Source organism: Saimiri boliviensis, chromosome 5 (assembly GCF_048565385.1).
Source record: "Saimiri boliviensis isolate mSaiBol1 chromosome 5, mSaiBol1.pri, whole genome shotgun sequence".
Taxonomy (NCBI): domain Eukaryota; kingdom Metazoa; phylum Chordata; class Mammalia; order Primates; family Cebidae; genus Saimiri; species Saimiri boliviensis.
In genome coordinates this window covers 136,793,817-136,810,663 of record NC_133453.1, presented here as the reverse complement: position 1 = coordinate 136,810,663, position 16,847 = coordinate 136,793,817, and the positions used below count along the sequence as shown (strand labels likewise).

Here is a 16,847-nt window from a genome sequence, read left to right as displayed (position 1 = left end):
CCCTTGAGAATAAAATGCTGCTGCAGTGCAGGGCTCAGTAAAACACCAACGATTTCATACAGCAGCGCTTTCCAGCCCTTGGGCCGAATGCCATGAGTGGGTTGTGAAATCAACTTAGTGGTTTACTGCTGGTGTTGTGGAACAACAGATTACAAACAGAAACCTCAGGGTATCACTTAGAAAAAGGGTGAGTGGTTTTTTCCCCACTATATATACATCTGCCCATACCTACGCCTGTACCTATGTCTGAATATCTCTGTGGGGAGGTGATGCAAAGTTTGTGAAATCAAGAAAGGTAAACTCACATTTGTCTGGACAAACTCATTGCTGCTAGGCCCAGCCTGCTCGGCAGGAGCTGGAAAGACCACGCCTGCGTGGGGAAAAGTCAGAACTGAGGCTCTGGCCCTGTGTTGGCCTTGTGGACCTGACAGCGCTTTTTGGCCCCGCCCAGAATTAGGTGCGTACCCTGTTAGACCCTGGGTGGGAAGGGCTGTTGCGGGAAACCTCCTTTAGAGGCCCCTAGGCGTATTCTGGTTGTCTAACCGCGTGGCTCTTCACTGCTCTGGGACCTCACGTGAGCTAATCAGTCCTGCAAAGCCCTGCAGAACTTGGGAGAACTGGATAGCGCTGACATGCAATGGGAAAGTAGCAACTGGTCAGCAAATGTCAGCGGTCTTCTGGGGCGTGATGCTGTTTGAGGTCCGGACTGAGCACTTGCCCTTGCTAAAGCATGAAATCCAAGTGCCTGTGGAAGCCTGGGAGCGGTCAGGCTTGGGGACCCGCTTCCTGAAGGATTGTTTAGAAAGCACAGCAGTCTGGGGAGAGGCAAGCCCGGGTAGATGCCTCAAAGCTGTCACCTCCGATAGCACAAGCTCTTTGCTTGTTAGGGAGAGAAGAGTGCCAGGCTTTTATCATTCATCGCCAGAATGCTCCACCAATCACTGAGGATTAGACAACAGCATCCAGAATGCTGAGAGAGGAGACAGAATATGAATGTGTGCACACACAGGATGCTCCTGGTGCTGCCGGGTGGCGGTGGCGTTGGCCACCAGGGTGCGCTGCTAGGGCCATTCCTGAGTTGGGGTGGTAGGGGTGCTACACAGGGAGATGGCATTTATTTATTTATTTATTACTAAGAAGTGTCTAGCACACTGCCTTGACTATACTACATGCTTAAGTTAGAGGGGTGATTTTCCGAAAGAGTTCAGAATGATCTGTGCTTGTTAATCAGTGCGGAATCCAGGGAGATTGCTGTTCAAAGGTCTGTTCCTGGGGTGTGGGCAGCATGCAGACATAACTGAAACTGGGATTTTCCTGTTAAAGTGCCAGCTTTTAAAGCATTCATTATTCTTTGCTTCTTTCAAAATCTTTCACTTCCCCACTGATGGTCAGCCCTCCCCATTTCCCTCCCCCATCCCCTGCCCCTCATCCTCCTCCCTCCCCTTTTCCTCCCCCATCCCCTGCCCCCTCCATCCTCCTCCCTCTCCCTCCCAGGGCTACCTGCACCTCTCTGGGCTTCAATATTCCACAAAGAGGGGAGGAGAATTAACTGGGCAAAGAAAAGTTATGGATTCTGACTAGGCTACTTGTCAGACTTGGGACTTGTCTGCTTTGAATTTCAGTTTACATATTGCCATTTTGGAATAACAAGAAATGATCCCAATTCAGGGATTCACTCCTGAGCTCATATTCGAGAGCAGAGACCACCTGTTCCCTGTTCTGGTCATTACCATAATCTCCTAGCACACCCTTAGCAGCAGTGACTGCCCAGTAGCGACCATTTCCAAGCAGTTGAGAGCATGGGCTAGGAGGGTATTGCCAACGACTGTTTCTGCATGCACCTGCTGAACACTCATTTATTGGCTGGCACTGTGCCTGGGGGATGGACTCTAGGAAGACTTGAGACCAGAAACTTTGGCTTCTATGAGGCTCTAATCTTGTCAGGGGAAGCATGGAAACAGAGACACAGAATACAGCACAGGGATGGCTAGGGTGAGATGGGGTGAAACTATCTAAATGGGTCTTCAGCTATTCATTGCTATCAGATGGGTTGCATCGTGCAGCTTAAACTTCTTTCTGTGTTAATGGGGAAAAAACAGAATCCCTTGGAAGCTCCTTTCCATCATTCAATTTTCACAGTGTGGACTTGAGTCACATTATTCTTCACGGACTAATTCTTCTTCTGAGAAGGCTGGTTAGTATACAGCTGGAGAAATAAAACAACTCAGAAACCCCATTGGCTCTTTTAAACAAATTTTACTCTATTAAAATTGGAGACAAACCTGTCTGCCATCTCTCAGTTCGGCAGTAGGAAGTAAGGGCTAATCTACTCAATGAGGGTTCCTAACCCACAGTTTGTGGTTCTCAAATATGGCACTCATGTTCCCAGGACACTGCTGGAAACTCACAGGCCTGCCTAAATGTTTGAATTGCCTAAACACAGAACTAAAAATGTTCAAAGTGGGCTGGGCGCGGTGGCTCATGCCTGTAATCCCAGCACTTTGGGAGGCCGAGGTGGGCGGATCATGAGGTCAAGAGATCGAGACCATCCCGGTCAACATGGTGAAACCCCATCTCTACTAAAAATACAAAAAAGTAGCTGGGCATGGTGGCGCGTGCCTGTAATCCGAGCTACTCAGGAGGCTGAGGCAGGAGAATTGCCTGAACCCAGGAGGCGGAGGTTGCGGTGAGCCGAGATTGCGCCATTGCACTCCAGCCTGGGTAACAAGAGCGAAACTCCGTCTCAAAAAAAAAAAAAAAAAAAAAAAAAATTCAAAGTGGCGGCAGTGACATCTTCAGATCTCATGTGTTGAGTTGTTTGGTTCTAACGACGTATTAACAGAACTACTAGTTATTTCTTTTAGCTTAGGGGCTTTTCAAAGCATTACTGAGATCCCAGGGGCACCCTGAATGGGGCATGTGTGGCAGGCTTTCTGAGGCCTGGTGCACCATCACCACGTCCACCATTAGCTGGCCACGTGGAAGCAAGCCTGTACACAGACAGACATCTCTTTTACACACCCACGCCTTGGCCTGATCATTGGTCAGCTCCTTTGAACTGGCCGGTTGCTGATTTGTTTCTTTTACAAAAGGTGCAAGTTCGTCATGAATTTGGTCTTGATTCACAATGCCCACCATTCAGCACCAGAGGCAGCCATAGCTCCTGCCTTTGTGGTAAGAGAGGTGGTTAGCTCAAAGGCTGTGAGTTTTCAACACAGGGCAGGCCTCCAAACTGACACCCAGGCTGGTAGAATTTGCCTCTAGAGCCATTAGTGTGTGGCCTCGTCTTCTCCTTCCTGACTTGGTCCCCTTCTTCCTGGTAGGCCTCCAGCCCAGAATCTCTGCTTATCTTTTCCCTCCCCTCCGCTATCCCCCGCAGGCCCTGACAGGGCTGAGGCTGCCTCTGCACGCTCCCAGGTCTGTGTGCTCTTCTTCTGCCTGGGGCTTCACTGCTTCACCGTTGCTCTCAACTGCCGTCAGAATTTCCAATCCTAAAGATTCTCAGCGGTTGGTGCCCGGGTTCTGCAGCCAGGTAGACTAACAGGCTGCAAGGCTGTCGGGGTTCAGGTCTTTCTGAGGGGACCCAGCAGCTGGTATATGAGAAATGCACAGTGAATATGTGGTGAATCAACCTGATAGCTTAATTCCCAGCGAGAGCTTCAGGGCAGCCACAGCTGCGTGTGAGAATCCTCGGTCCCTGCCTTATCATTTCCCAGGGGCTCTCTCTGCCTTAGCTGAAAAAAACCTGATGGGAGAGCCCAGGCAGGCCCAGCAGAGGGGGTCTGTGGCCGGGGGACATCCGCCTTCCCGCGGCCCTTCTCTTTCCCGCTGCTCTGGCTCATTCTCCGCCACGGCTCTCGCGTCCTTCCGGGCAGGCGGCTGAGTGCGCGCAGCCTACACAGACGGGGCAGGGCTGTGCAGGGATTTAGGTGCTGGATTTAGTCAATGTTTTTACCTTGGCATGGCAACAGGGAGTGGAAACTGATGTCTCCAAGGCTGAGGAGCACACCTCACCCTGTCACTCTGGGGGTCTGGTCTCTGGCAGCCCCGGGCTCTGCCTCGCAGGGCTACTGGGCCCTGCTGTCCTGGTGCCTTGCAGGGGATGGTGGGGGGATGGGGAGGGGAGCTGGAGGAAAGCCTGCCCCCACCTTTGACACCCCTAGGCCCCCCAGTGTTGCTGCCTCTCCTGTATCAGCTCTTGAGGGCATTTTAGCAGTAGGAAAAAGCCCTGGTTTTTAGCTCACAGAAGAATACGGTGATCAGGCAGGACCTCACTGGAGATGAGCGTATGGTCTAAGGCCTTTTAAGAATGGAGGTTCAGGGCCAGGCGTAGTGGCTCAAGCCTGCAATCCCAGCACTTTGGGAGGCCGAGGTGGGTGGATCATGAGATCAAGAGATCAAGACCATCCTGGCCAACGTGGTGAAAGCCCGTCTCTACTAAAAATACAAAAATTAGCTGGGTGTGTTGGCGCGTGCCTGTAGTCCCACCTACTCAGGAGGCTGAGGCAGGAGAATTGTTTGAACCTGGGAGGCGGAGGTTGCATTGAGCTGAGATTGCAACACTGCACTCTAGCCTGGAAACAGTGCAAGATTCTGTAAAAAAAAAAAAAAAAAAAAATGGAGGTTCAGGACCCAGGGCCCTTTTGGTGCTCTGCTTGCCAAGCTTCCTGTGTTACCTTCAGGCAGGCTCAGAGGGATCGGAGCCAGAAGACCCCCGGACCCCTCTCCTGGTGGACTAAGGACTTGCAGATCAACTCTGCTCCTGGGAAGAAGTGGAGCCTGGGCTGGCCTCCTTGCTGGGTTTGGCTGAGCCGCAGGCAGAGGACAGGCAGAGGACACACGGGGGCAGCCCTGGGCACTGGGGTGTCTGGGGCCTCCGATATTAAATGGGCAAAGGAACCTCTGTGAACAGTTCTCACTGGGCCTGCCATGCTTTAAGATACAAGAAATAGCTCCACTGCCTAGGCCAACGTTCTGCTGGCTCCTTGTTTGACGGTAGCAGTCAGGTCTTGTGCTAGGAGCCGGGCCTATAGGCATTTACTATCCACAGCAGCTGCCCTAGAGGGGCTGAGAGCTGCCTTGGAGGAAAGCACACATGCATTTGAGGTCTCCATGCAAGAGTGCACTGCTCTAGCAGCGACCGGGTCACAGAGGAGGGGTCCGCATCCAGGGCCTGTGTCCCTAAGAAGGTTTTGGAGCAGGGAGGGCCTGAGCTGAATCCTGATGAAGAAAGGGCTTAAGTCACACCAGGACTGGGATATGGGGAATCCAGGAGTGGAGTGGGTATGGGGACCCTGGTGTGGGGAAGGCACTGAGGTGTGACAGGGCAAGGGTGAGGACACGGGGAAATAAGTATTGAGGAAACCAGGAGGGTGGGATTGCAGAGGGAATGAGGGGTAATGGGTGACAGGCTTGCTGTGCCTCTATTTTATTCTGTTAACTTTCTGGGAAGGACAGCCAGAGGGCCAGATGGGCATTTTGGATGGAGCTTGTTGGCTTCAGTGTGCAGGGGACAGACCCCTTCAGTGTGCAGGGGTCAAAAGTTGCGGCACAAGATGAGGCCACTGCAAGGAATGAGGCAGGAGATGAAAAGCCCCAGTGAGGGTGGGGGAAGGGCAGGAGGGATCCTGAGGAGGAGGGAAGGGGTTGCAAGTTCGAGTAGCCTTGGTTAGACGCCACCAACTAAGAAAGGAACAGAGTGGGGAGGTGGGGGTGTCATAACAATCGGTGTCTGCCGCCTCAGGGGAGATGGGAATGGAAGTGTCTGTCGCTCCCGGCCAGCCTGGCACTTGAACGTCAACATTCACGTATTTTCTAAACAGTCGATGAGATAGCGCTGCAAGGGTGAGGGGAGGGGAGCACTGGGCAGGGACACATTCCTGAGGATAGGTTACAAGGGGTAAGTAGAAAAGCAAGACAGGGGCAGAGGAGGCCGGGGATGGAGAGCTGGGGAGTGTGATGCTGCTGAGGAAGACAGCTGTCCCCCACAGACTTTGGGGGTCTTCACCCACTCTCTCCTCTCCTATCAGCCTTTAAACGGGCTGCCAAGGGCAGTGGCCGGTATTAAGGGCTGATGTCTCCCTCAGGTGCCTAAAGCTATGTTTGACATATACTTGGGGCTAAATTAATGTTAGAGAAACCCACTGAACACAAATGTGGCACAGAGGCCAGTGAGAGGAGGGCTGGAGACATTCCTGGCTCTGGCAATGGTCAGGGAGACGGTGCGCCATTTGCCAGACGAGTTCGGGGGCAGGGGAAGTGGGGTGGAAGCCAGACTTGAGCAGGCTGAGGCGGCAGTCTTTCGGGGGGAGTTGGGTTGGGCGGGGGTGGTGAGGAGGTGAAGATGGCGAGTGTCTCTGTTCTTCGTAAAAGTTTGTCTGAGACAGGGAGGAGAGCAAGTGCCGAGCTCACGTTTTGTAACTACACCGTTTTCTAAGAATTTAAAAGAACGTTTGTTGCTCCCTTTTCCCCTCAAAATACAGCATGCTCCTTGCAGCAAAGTTAGAAAAATACGTATAAGAAGAAGAAGAAAAAAACTTCTGTAACTCCGTCCATTAGAAACATAACCTGTTCAACCTGGAATTTCCTTCCAGACTTCTGGTTTTGTGTTTTAGTAGAAATGGTGTAACTCATTATTTTGCAACATATCTGTTTCACTTAATAGTTCATGAATATCTTTCTCTTGTCTATGCTACTCTTTTTCCGAAACACCCTTTCAACTTTTATTGACCTATCTGGGATCTCCTGTCTGGGATTCAAATGGTTCAAAATTTGACAGGTGCAAAGGTGCATTCAGGGGAAGGTTGCCCGTTTTGTGTTCTGCCTGGGAGCCCACTCAGGTCCGCCCCCTGGAGGCAACTGATGCCCCTTTACAAGCAGCAAATTTAGTAGTTAGATCATATTCTATTGCATAAATGTCTCCGTATTTATTTATTTATTGAGACACAGTCTCCCTCTCCAATATTTATTAAAATAGCTTTCCATCTTGAATATTTGGATGTTACTGTTTTATTTTGCTTTTATACAGAAGGCTATGATGAATGGCCTTCTAGCTAGGTCTTTGCACACATACTTCATTTTGTTAGAATACATTTTTAGAAGCAGAATTTCTGGGTCAGAAGGTAGGACATATTAAAAAAAAATCCAATCTCAGATTTTTACCTCCAAAAATATCTGTATTGATTCGCATTCCCGCAGCAATGCACGAGAATGTCTGTATCTCCGCCTAGGCCCTCCACCTGTGTAATTAAAACTCACTTCCTCAAACAGTGCCAACTTAGTGGGTAAAAGGTGCATGGGAGGACCCTAACGCTCACTGTGAGCTGCACTTTTAAAGGGTGCAAGTAGCACCTTGGGGAAAAATAGGAGACTAGGTGATGGCTCCAGGGAGGGCGGCTCTGAGTCCTTGGGGAGGGCTGACCATCTAGCGTGGCTTGAGGTGGCGGCATCACCAGTGGGTGCCAAACCCGGGGACAGGATTCTTCACTTTTCAGAAACCCCCAGGTGGAAGCGGGAGGACCCCAGGCCGTGAGAAGCATGAAGGCCACAAAATAATCACAGCCTGAGCTCTAGGGACAGTTGGTACACAGGCAGGATTTTTATTTCCCCCCTGAAAGAGACTGTGGTGTTCTATTTCTGACAACTTAGTGGTGTACTGAAAGGGGTCCTTGGAACAGGGTTGGGGGTGCTGGTGGTGAACACTCTTGGGTGATGGAAATGCCCCTCCCTCTAGAGTGTGCCCCGTGCACAGGCTTGGGGTACAGCGTGTGTCCTCACGTCCTCTGGTGCTGGGCTCTGCAGTTGCTGCGGGGGGAGGGAGAATAAAGACTGCTTTCATGCACCCAGCTGAGCGTGGGGCAAGAGACAGCAAGGGCTCCCTTATCCATGAACATCCAGATCTCAGAAAGTTTGCACTGAAGGGTGAACCTGGACATTGAGAAGAGCCGGATATTCCCTCAACATTCACCTCCCCTTCAGGTTTCTCTAAACAATCCCTGCTTTTACCACGTCCGCCTCAAGGGGCAACACCTTCATTTTGGCTTTTCTGCACTGCTGCAGACACTGGGCGAGTCTCTAGACGACTTCATTTCTTCCTTAAAGAATGTAGGACAGAAAGGAGAAATAAACAAGATAATTTGACTCCAATATGCAGTCACGTGTCTTTGAGTGAGGGCTGACAAGTCTCCCTGGATTGTTTCCAGGCTGACTCTCAAGGTTGGGAATCCAAACGGAGCCTTTACCCCTCAGGAGCACCTTCAAGGAACATGAGCTTCCTTGACGTTCACTTTAGAGAGTGGACCCCAGAGTGAAGTGGGCAGTTCTGGTCCACCCTCTGTGAATCTGGAGTCATACGTTGTTCCTACAGCTCGCTTGTCCCCCAGCTATGATTTCCTGTTGATCATTCCTTTCAGATGTGGTTTTCTCCAAGGCCTGGTTTTGGGCCTAGGTGACCTTTCCCCAGCCCGCAGTCCAGCTGGGTTCTTCATTAGTCTCTGCGTTGGTCCCCTCTGCTGTGGAAGAGGACTGACCGCAAATGTGGCGGCTTCAAACAACAAAAGTGTGTTCTCTCATGGTTTTGGAGAGGCTGTAAGTTTGAAATCGCGGTGCCAGCCGTGTTGGCCCCCGCTGGAGCCCATGAAGGAGGTTCCCAGTGGCTGCCGGCAATCCCTGCTGCTCCTTGGCTTTTAGACGCGCAGCTCCAGTCTCTGCCTCCATCATCACACAGCCTTCTTTCTTCTCCTCTTAGGAAGATACCAGCCATCGGATTCAGAGCCTACCCCAATCCAGTATGACCGCATCTTAAATGGGAGCATCAGCAAAGGCTCCATTTCCAAATAAGGTTACGTTCTCAGGGGCTGGCTGGACATGAATTATTTCAGGGCTACCATTTAGCCCATTACTGCAATCTCTCTGCCTTCAGACTCCTTCATCCACCCATCCATGCCATGCACTCTGTTGGAGTCATTTTTCTTAGACCTCAGGCAGCCATAGCGCCCCACCCCTGCTCTCAAGCCTTCGATGACGCCCCACTGCCAACAGAATAAAGTCTTGTGTCTTCAGCTCAGCTTTCCAGACTCAACTATTGTCTGGCCCCAGTGATCTCTTCTCCATCCCATTCTTCTGTTTCTTCTACACGCTCTCTACCATCCCATGAGAAAGGTCTTCTGTGTTGTTTAACATGCTGTGAACGCTCTTATCTCCTGCCTCCTCTGTCTGTTTCCGAGATGCTCTTTTTCTTCAGCGCCCATGTCATATATCTTTCCTCGTTCATGAGAACGTTTCCAGCCAGACCATGTCAAAGATCCCACCTCTCTCCGCAGACCAGCCCTGGCCCACATGATGCCCTGGTCCTCTGTCTGGAGTAATGCTGTCCTCTGCTGGTGTCATTTCCATTTTCCATTGACATGTTACCCAGGGACAAACCTGTGTGCTACACTTCTTTGGGTCCTTGGTTTTGACAAGGGTGTTTGGAACATGTGGCTTCCTGGTCAGTGACTTTGTATGCTGCTGCTGGTATGAGCATGCTGAATTGCTCTATGCCTGCAGCTCTGTGATGCCTAAAGCTGATGGAGAGCCCTGTGCTGAGTTGACATGGGAGGAAAGCAGAAAATTGTTGGTGCTTTGAGAGTCAAGGGCGGTGGTCTTTCAAAGGAAGAGGGGACTAGCAGAATCACTGCAGGAGAAGAAAATTTGCGAGGCTGGATGCCAAGAGGTGCTGTAGGAAAAGTTGTCAAGATACATGTGGTGGGGAACCACTGCTCTCATCCTCCTTGGGAGACAACTGGTGAACGACATAGTTGGCAAAGTGTAGGGACTGGGAGGGAAGTAAAAGAGGAGACAGAGTACAATGAACAGAATAGATGTCAGTGGCCTCCATTATCAGCTTTAACAGATGATTTGAAACTTTAAAGTAACAAGGCAGTTCTTATTCCTGTTATTGTTAGTAGCGTCTTTTGCCAGCTCCTCCCACATGGCAACGATGGACCGTTGGCAGCTGGGTCTGCAAGCTCTCTTCTAAAACGTCACATCTCTGTGGGGACATGTGAGGGGCTTAGTTCTTCCATCTGGAAGCAGGTTTCCTCTAAACCGTCTTGTGTTGTGTACTGTCCTTTTTATCTATGTCTCAGCTGCATCACAGTCTCATCGATACTGCCCTTTGGATCAGAAAGTAGTCCACCAAGAAGAAACAGTAGAGTTTTAGAGAACAGGGGTGAGAATTCTGGGCAGATGGCCAAGGTGTGGGCTCCAGGCTGAGCTCACTGACACATGATTTTGTGTGTTTCAGGTACTGGGACAGGTCAATGTCAAAATCTTTGAAGCCACCAGGGCCTTTTTCTTTTTCTTTTTTTTTTGCTGGGTCTTGGCAGTACTCCTTTGTATAGTAGGTTCAGAAACTCAGGCTAAAGAAAGCATCCGAAAAAGATTGTCTGCCTTTGCGACAGTTTGTGGATAACTCATAATTGTAGTTCTGATCTTGTCACTCTGTCTTATAACTCTAAATGTGTGGTCTCACCTAGCTAGATAAAGAAAATACCTGTCTTCTTATAGAAGCAGGCAATCTTAACCCCATTAAAAAATTATAGTTTCTTGGACAGTTCATCTAATAGGAATGCCCGTTTGCCTCCTGCTCTGTTGCCAGTCTGGCCATTTCAGCAGTCACTATTCTGCACTAGAGGAGGAACTCAGTTCAGGTTCCTTAGTCAGTAAGCCTTCTACGCACCATGTTTGTTTCCGGGTCCTAATGGCAATTCTTCATGTTCTAAAAAGAAAGAAAAAAAGGATCAACTCTCAAGTCTGAGTTTGTCCCATTCATCTACGTAAAGAATATCTATGAGTTTGAAATGTCTTTGAGAATCAGGAAACGGAGAGGAGACAGAAAGCAAAGGATGTGTTTTTGGAGATCCTGCTCTTAAGCAGGAATTCTCTCTAGCACTCATTATTACTAGAAGTTTCCATCCACCTCTTCCACAAAAAAAAAAAAAAAAAAAAAAACACACACACAAAGAGCATTTAACACAAAAGAAAACATGAAAGGATCTTTTGATGGGTCAGTGTCATGGCTGTGACTTGGATTTTTTTCACTAGATTAAAAAAAAAAAAAAAGAGCCACATATACCCAGACAGTCTCCGTGTCCCGTCTGACATCATTGTTCCAATATTATGAGGATGAAGCAGTTGTGGCTGATTGATGTCACTCTTCTAGCTGTTTGCTGTTTCCACAGAGAGAGGCTGGGTTAATCTAACTCCAGTCTAACTTTGGAGGCATCAAGAATTCCAGGCAGTGTCTCCCGGGTTTCTTTTTCCAGGCGAATTCCTGGACAGAACCAATGACATCCATGTGTCTTTGCATCCGCAGAGACCAGCTCAGGAACTGGCACATAACACGCTGACAAAATTGTTTTGTTTTTGTATGACAGCAATTTAAAAGCAGTAAGGTCTCCCGTAAATACAGGCCATTATACTTGTGTTTTTCTTCTGAGCATACAAATATTTGCAGTGAGGCTGCGCTGCAGCTCAGAAGAAAAACATTTGTATGCTCAGAAGAAAAACATAGCCATGGTGGCACCTGGGGCTCTGTGATGGGAGGCAGAGGAGATGGAATGCCAGGGAGAAGAGGGAGATGCGGTGTGGATGTGAGGGATGAGGGTGAACTGCTTTCCCATGGCTGCTGTTATAAATTAGCCACAAGATAAATGGGTTAAAACAGTACAGATTTATTATCTCACAGTTCTGGAAGACAGAAGTTCACACTGCCTCTTACTGGGCTAAAATAAAAGTGTTGGCAAGGCTGTGCTCCGCAGCAGGCTCTACAGCAGGACCATTTTCTTGCCTTTTCTCATTTCTAGAGGCCACCTGCATCCTTCAGCTCATGGCCTCTTCCTCCGTCTTCAAAGCTGGCTTTTTCAAAATTGTCTCTGATCCTGCCACTATGTCTCCTGCCTCCCTCGGTCACTTATGAGGGCCCCCGTGCTTACAGTGAGCTCACCCTGATAATGGAGGCTAATCTCCCTGTCTTAGGGTTAGCCTATTAGCAATCTAAATTCCACCTGCCATGTTAATTCCCCCTTTGCCAAACAACGTGACATATTCACAAGTTCTGGGGAGTAGGGCGTGGGCATCGTTCTGTCTATCAAAGAGAAGCACTCAGAGAACCTGGAGTCCAGGGTCCTCATTGTACACCTGAGGACGCCTGGGCTCAGAGGGTTTATGTGAATTCCAACAGTTTTCTCCATGGGAGGAGGATAATCCATTTTCTCCTGTTGATCCTGGAAGGTCTGTCCAGGAGCCCTAATCAAGACTCAGCAGGAGGCTGGTGGCTTCCTTTCCCTCACTCCAGTTCTTCCTACATTGTGCTTCCTGGCGTTCCCACTGACTGAGACGCTGGGGGGCCAAACTGAGGGGACAGTGACCATCACGTCAAATCAGAGAAGGGATTTGACGTGTCTAGTAGAAGCTTATTGTTCTGGCAGAAGCACAAGCTCTTAGAGGTGCAGCTGCTGGGTGTGTCTTACTGGGGACACTGAGCTCAGTGACCATGGGCCCTGAGAGTTTGAAATCCTAGAATTTCCCCCAAAGCAAAGTCCATGTAGGGAAGCTAAAGTGTGAGTCTTTCCCAACTGACAGGGATGTTTGCTGCCTGGGCAGCTGCTGTGGGTGCTTGGGTACCCTACTGGATGAGGACTGGCCTCAGCCAAAAACAAAGGTCTCAGCTGCCCAGTGTCCTCTGAGTGGATGCTGGTGACTCAGGTACGGAGCCCAGGTGTAAGGCAGCAGGTGGTCCAGGAGGCACCAGAAGAGTCTCCTGTGAAGGTCAGGGCCAGAGAGGAAGGCACAGGGAACCTACTGCATGAGACTTTCACTTGCAAAGAGCAGCCCAGGATGAGGAGGGAGAATGCCTGGGGGCATTGCGTCTCATCTGTAAGGGCACGTTTTCCAAGGTACTTCATTTCGTGTAGCTGCACAGTCTGTACCCCTTCTCACTGCACAAAGAGCTGGCAGCTGCCAGGAATACATCTGACCGAAATCCCATTAGGGATCAAGGACCCAAGGACCCAAGACCTTCTTTCTTGGAAAGTAAATTCCTCAGAACTCCGAGATGACGCAGTCTCTGGTGGAGAATTACGAGGGACCCAAGCAGATGGCTGGTGGTGGAAACGTCACCTCAGTATAGTACTACAGAGTTTTCTTTCACCCCCAACAGCCGATGGATGGGAAAGGAGCCCTGGCTTCCAGGGGCGAAGAGTGAGAAGTGAAAACAGGGTGTCTACCGTCCAGGTGAGAGCTATGTCCTATGGCTGAGGGCCAGGGGGCATTGGGGACCACCAGGAGTGAAGTGACTTCACTTTTCCAATTAAGTGAAGTCTTTTGCACAATATTCCTGACCAATAGCTAATGTTCTCTGAGTGGGGCAGAGCTTCAGCCTCTGAAGTTGCGGTGTGGAGACGGGGGAGCTTGTAGGAAGACGTATGTGGGCACAAACGTGGGGAGAACACGCTGAAGTAGCCAGGGGCTCAGTGGAAGCCGAGGATGGGTGTTCTGGTGGCGGGCTTGGGGGTGGCGGTGGCGGCATGAGGAGGTGAGTGAGCAGGTTGGGTGGGAAAGAGGAAGAAACCTAGGCTATTGTGTTTCTGAAGAGATCCTGTATCAAGGAAGAATGGGAGGATTTGTCAGCCTGAGGACATTTCTTTTGTGGAAATGACCCCTAGTTGGGTCATGCTGAAACCCTGCTGGCCCCGGGGAAGAAAGAAGCCTAATAATGCACTTTGTCTAAACCCAGAGCTGCAGACAAGGAGGCAGGGCACCTGCCACCGTAAAGAAGAGTCTCAGCTTAGAAGCACAGCAGCTGCTGCCTTCAGGGGGCTTCCGGCTCGTTCCTTCTGGGCCCTGGCAAGAGTTGCACCATCAAGGCTGCAAGAGGTGAGCCCCCGAGGGCACAGCAGAAAGAGCATCATGACAAAGGAGAGCCCGCCAGCTGCTGAGTGGCTGGACAGGATGTGGGTCTGGGGCCAGGTGGGGCTTTAATGCCTCTTCATTCTCTGGGCAGAAGTCTGGGCAGCAGCAGCCATGCGTTTTGACGGGACCTGGGCTCTCCTGCTGGGGGTTCCTGAGAGCAGGAAGGCTGTAAGCTGAGGTTTTCTTTTAGGAATTCAGTGTCTGGAAAATGTAAAATGACTCACCACGGCTCTATCTGCTTCTCTTCAGGCTCCTGACGACTTCTGATATGTACAGACTGGAATAAGAGAACCTAGCAGAAATGGAGGCAGAGGCAAAAGGTAAGCCTTTGGGCCTGAAAGAAGCCTGGGGGAGCTGCCTCTGAGACCTTCTTCCTCGTGAAAGAGAAGGGAGGTGCTCTGGGGAGCCTGTCCTAGGAGCTCATGGTTCCTGGGGAGTCTGGAGAAGCAGCAGCCCCTGAGCTCCTGATGAGCTCATCTGTATTAGGCCAGGTTTGTGCTTCTTAGAGAGACTCTGGCAATCTCTCTGTGTCATTGTGAGAGGGTGAAGACTAGACTGTGAACATAGAAAGCCTTGCAGGCTCTGGAGCAAGGACAGTCCCTAGAAATACATAATCAGTCCAGAATTGCTGGGAGCTGGAGAGGCCCTGGCTGAAAAATCCCAGTGGACAGCATTGCATTATCAAGTTACTTTTCATTTTCTGGAAACCCAGAACTTATGCCTAAAATGAATCCAGTTGTCTTAGTCAGCTGAGGCTGCTCTAACAAAGACCATAGATCAGGTAGGTTAAAATCCACGGAGGTTTCTTTCTCGCAGTTCTAGAGGCTGTGAGTCTGAGCTCAGAGTGCCAGCGTGACCGGGTTCTGGTGAGGGCCCTCTTCCAGGTTTCAGACTGCCAACTTCTTGTATCCTCACAAGATCAGGAAAGGGTGAGGGAGCTCTCTGGGGTTCCTCATATAAGGGCACTAATTTCAATCCTGAGGGCTCCACCTTCATGACCTAATCACCTCCCAAAGGCCCCACATCCTAATACCATAACATCGGGGACCAAGTTTCAATGTACGAATTTTGGGAAGGCACGGACAGTCAGTCTATAGCACAATTTCTAGGTTTCTGTCCTAAACCATCAGTTAGGGTTCCATTTCTGACCTAGTTAGCTCAGGCATTTGATAATAACTGCTAAGCAATGTGTTTGTGTCTAAAAATGTGGTATGACCTTATTATTTTTGAAGACAGGGTCTTGCTTTGTCACCCAGGCTGGAGTGCAGTGGTGTGATCATAACTCACTGCAGCCTCAAACTCCTGGGCTCAAGTGATCCTCCTGCCTCAGCCTCCTGAGTAGCTAGGCATGTGCCTCTATGCTTGGCTAATTAAAAAAAATGTAGAGATTGTCTCACTATGTTGCCAGAGCTGGTCTTGAACTCCTGGGCTTAAGCACTCCTCCCGCCTTGGGCTCCCAAAGTGCTGGGACTACAAGCGTGAGCCACCCACAGTGCCTGGCTCATCATTCTTTGAAAGTTATGTGATAGATTGAATTGACTTTTCTTTAGGAGAATTTCAATATGATTTGTTAAGGTCTATAATGTAGCCTGTTACTACCTTAAACCTATGGATTCCCTTAGAAAGGGAAGTCATCATTGTTGGACCTATTCTTTTGATTAAGGAAGGTATGTGTGAAGGGTAGGAGAGGGCAGTGGTTAAGGGCATCGACCATGGAGGCCTTCCTCTGGGATGGGGTCTCGATTTTGCCTCTTAAGTGTGACCTTGGCCAAGCTCCGTAGCTGTTCTGTCCCTTAGGTCTCTCATCTGCAAAATGGGGATAGAAATACTGTCTTTCTCCTCAGGTTATTGTGAAGATCAAATGATAGGTACATATTCTGAACAGCGCTTGGGCTCAAATATTAGCTATTTTTGTCTCTTAGTTCAGTTCTTAAAAATGTATTTCGTTCATGTGGATTTTGCATTCTTTTTTGAAGAAAAATGTAGTGCTTTTCCTGTTCTCATAGCATGCCCAGGAAACAAGATGGTTTCTGTATTGGGACAGATGATTCTGGAAAGATGTTAGAAATATAGTACACTGAAACCAAATCTTCCAGTATCATTAACCTACACCTCGTGTTAAACCCTGCCTTTTTTTTTTTTTTTTTGCGACATTTCAGTCTCTGTAAATGGTAAATAACTTCAGTACATTCACCAAGTTATTTTTGGTTGTTTCTAGGTTCAGAAGAAAATGTCAATGGAAAGCAGCTAGCATGGACACCCACCAGTGTTCTTCCCTCTAGCAGTCTGGTATTATCTGGAGCTGAGATGCTGGCTAACGTGGTTGGGACATTTGTCCCCTCCAAATCTCATGTGAGAATTTGATCCCCAGTTTTGGGGATTGGGTCTAGTGGGAGAACTTTGGGTCATGACTGGGGGCTTGGTGTCCTCCTCACAGGAATGAATGAGTGCTCACTCTACTAGTTTGCTGGAAAGCTGGTTGTTTAAAGAGACTGTCATCTCCCCCACTTTCTCTCTTGCTCACCCTCTTACTGTGTGATATACCTGCTCCCCTTTGCTATCCATCATGAGTGGAAGCTTCTTGAAGCCCTCACCGGAAACAGATGCCAACACTATGCTTCCTGTACAGCCTGCCATACCATGAGCCAAAATAAACCTCTTTTCCTGATCGATTACCCAGCCTCAGGTATTCATTTGTAGCAATGCAAAATGGACAAACACAGAAAATTGATACTGAGGAGTTGGGCTTTGCTATAAAGATAGCTGAAGATGTGGAGGCAGCTTTGGAAATGAGTAAATTGATAGATATTGGAAGAATTTGGAGGGCTTAGAAGAAGACAGGAAGATGAGGGAAAATTTGGAACTGTCAGCTGAAGGATGATGAGGTTCATACA

The 16,847-nt window shown here is 49.4% G+C and overlaps 1 protein-coding gene across 2 annotated transcripts in view; it reads left to right on the top strand.

The window, feature by feature from the left end:
- Positions 1-16,628, top strand: part of FAM174B (family with sequence similarity 174 member B) — a 94,872-nt gene extending 78,244 nt beyond the window's left edge. The window contains exons 3-6 of one of the 2 annotated variants that reach the window (XR_005582326.2): positions 13,202-13,275; positions 13,778-13,917; positions 14,203-14,273; positions 16,172-16,189. Coding sequence is in view for 1 of the 2 variants with exons in the window: in XM_039480082.2 (XP_039336016.1) it covers positions 14,203-14,239 (37 nt within the window). In the remaining variant the exon portion in view is untranslated. Of the gene's footprint in view, positions 1-13,201; positions 13,276-13,777; positions 13,918-14,202; positions 14,274-16,171 lie in introns of both variants that reach the window. The other variant, XM_039480082.2, reaches the window with a different exon arrangement.
- The last annotated feature ends 219 nt before the right edge of the window (positions 16,629-16,847 follow it).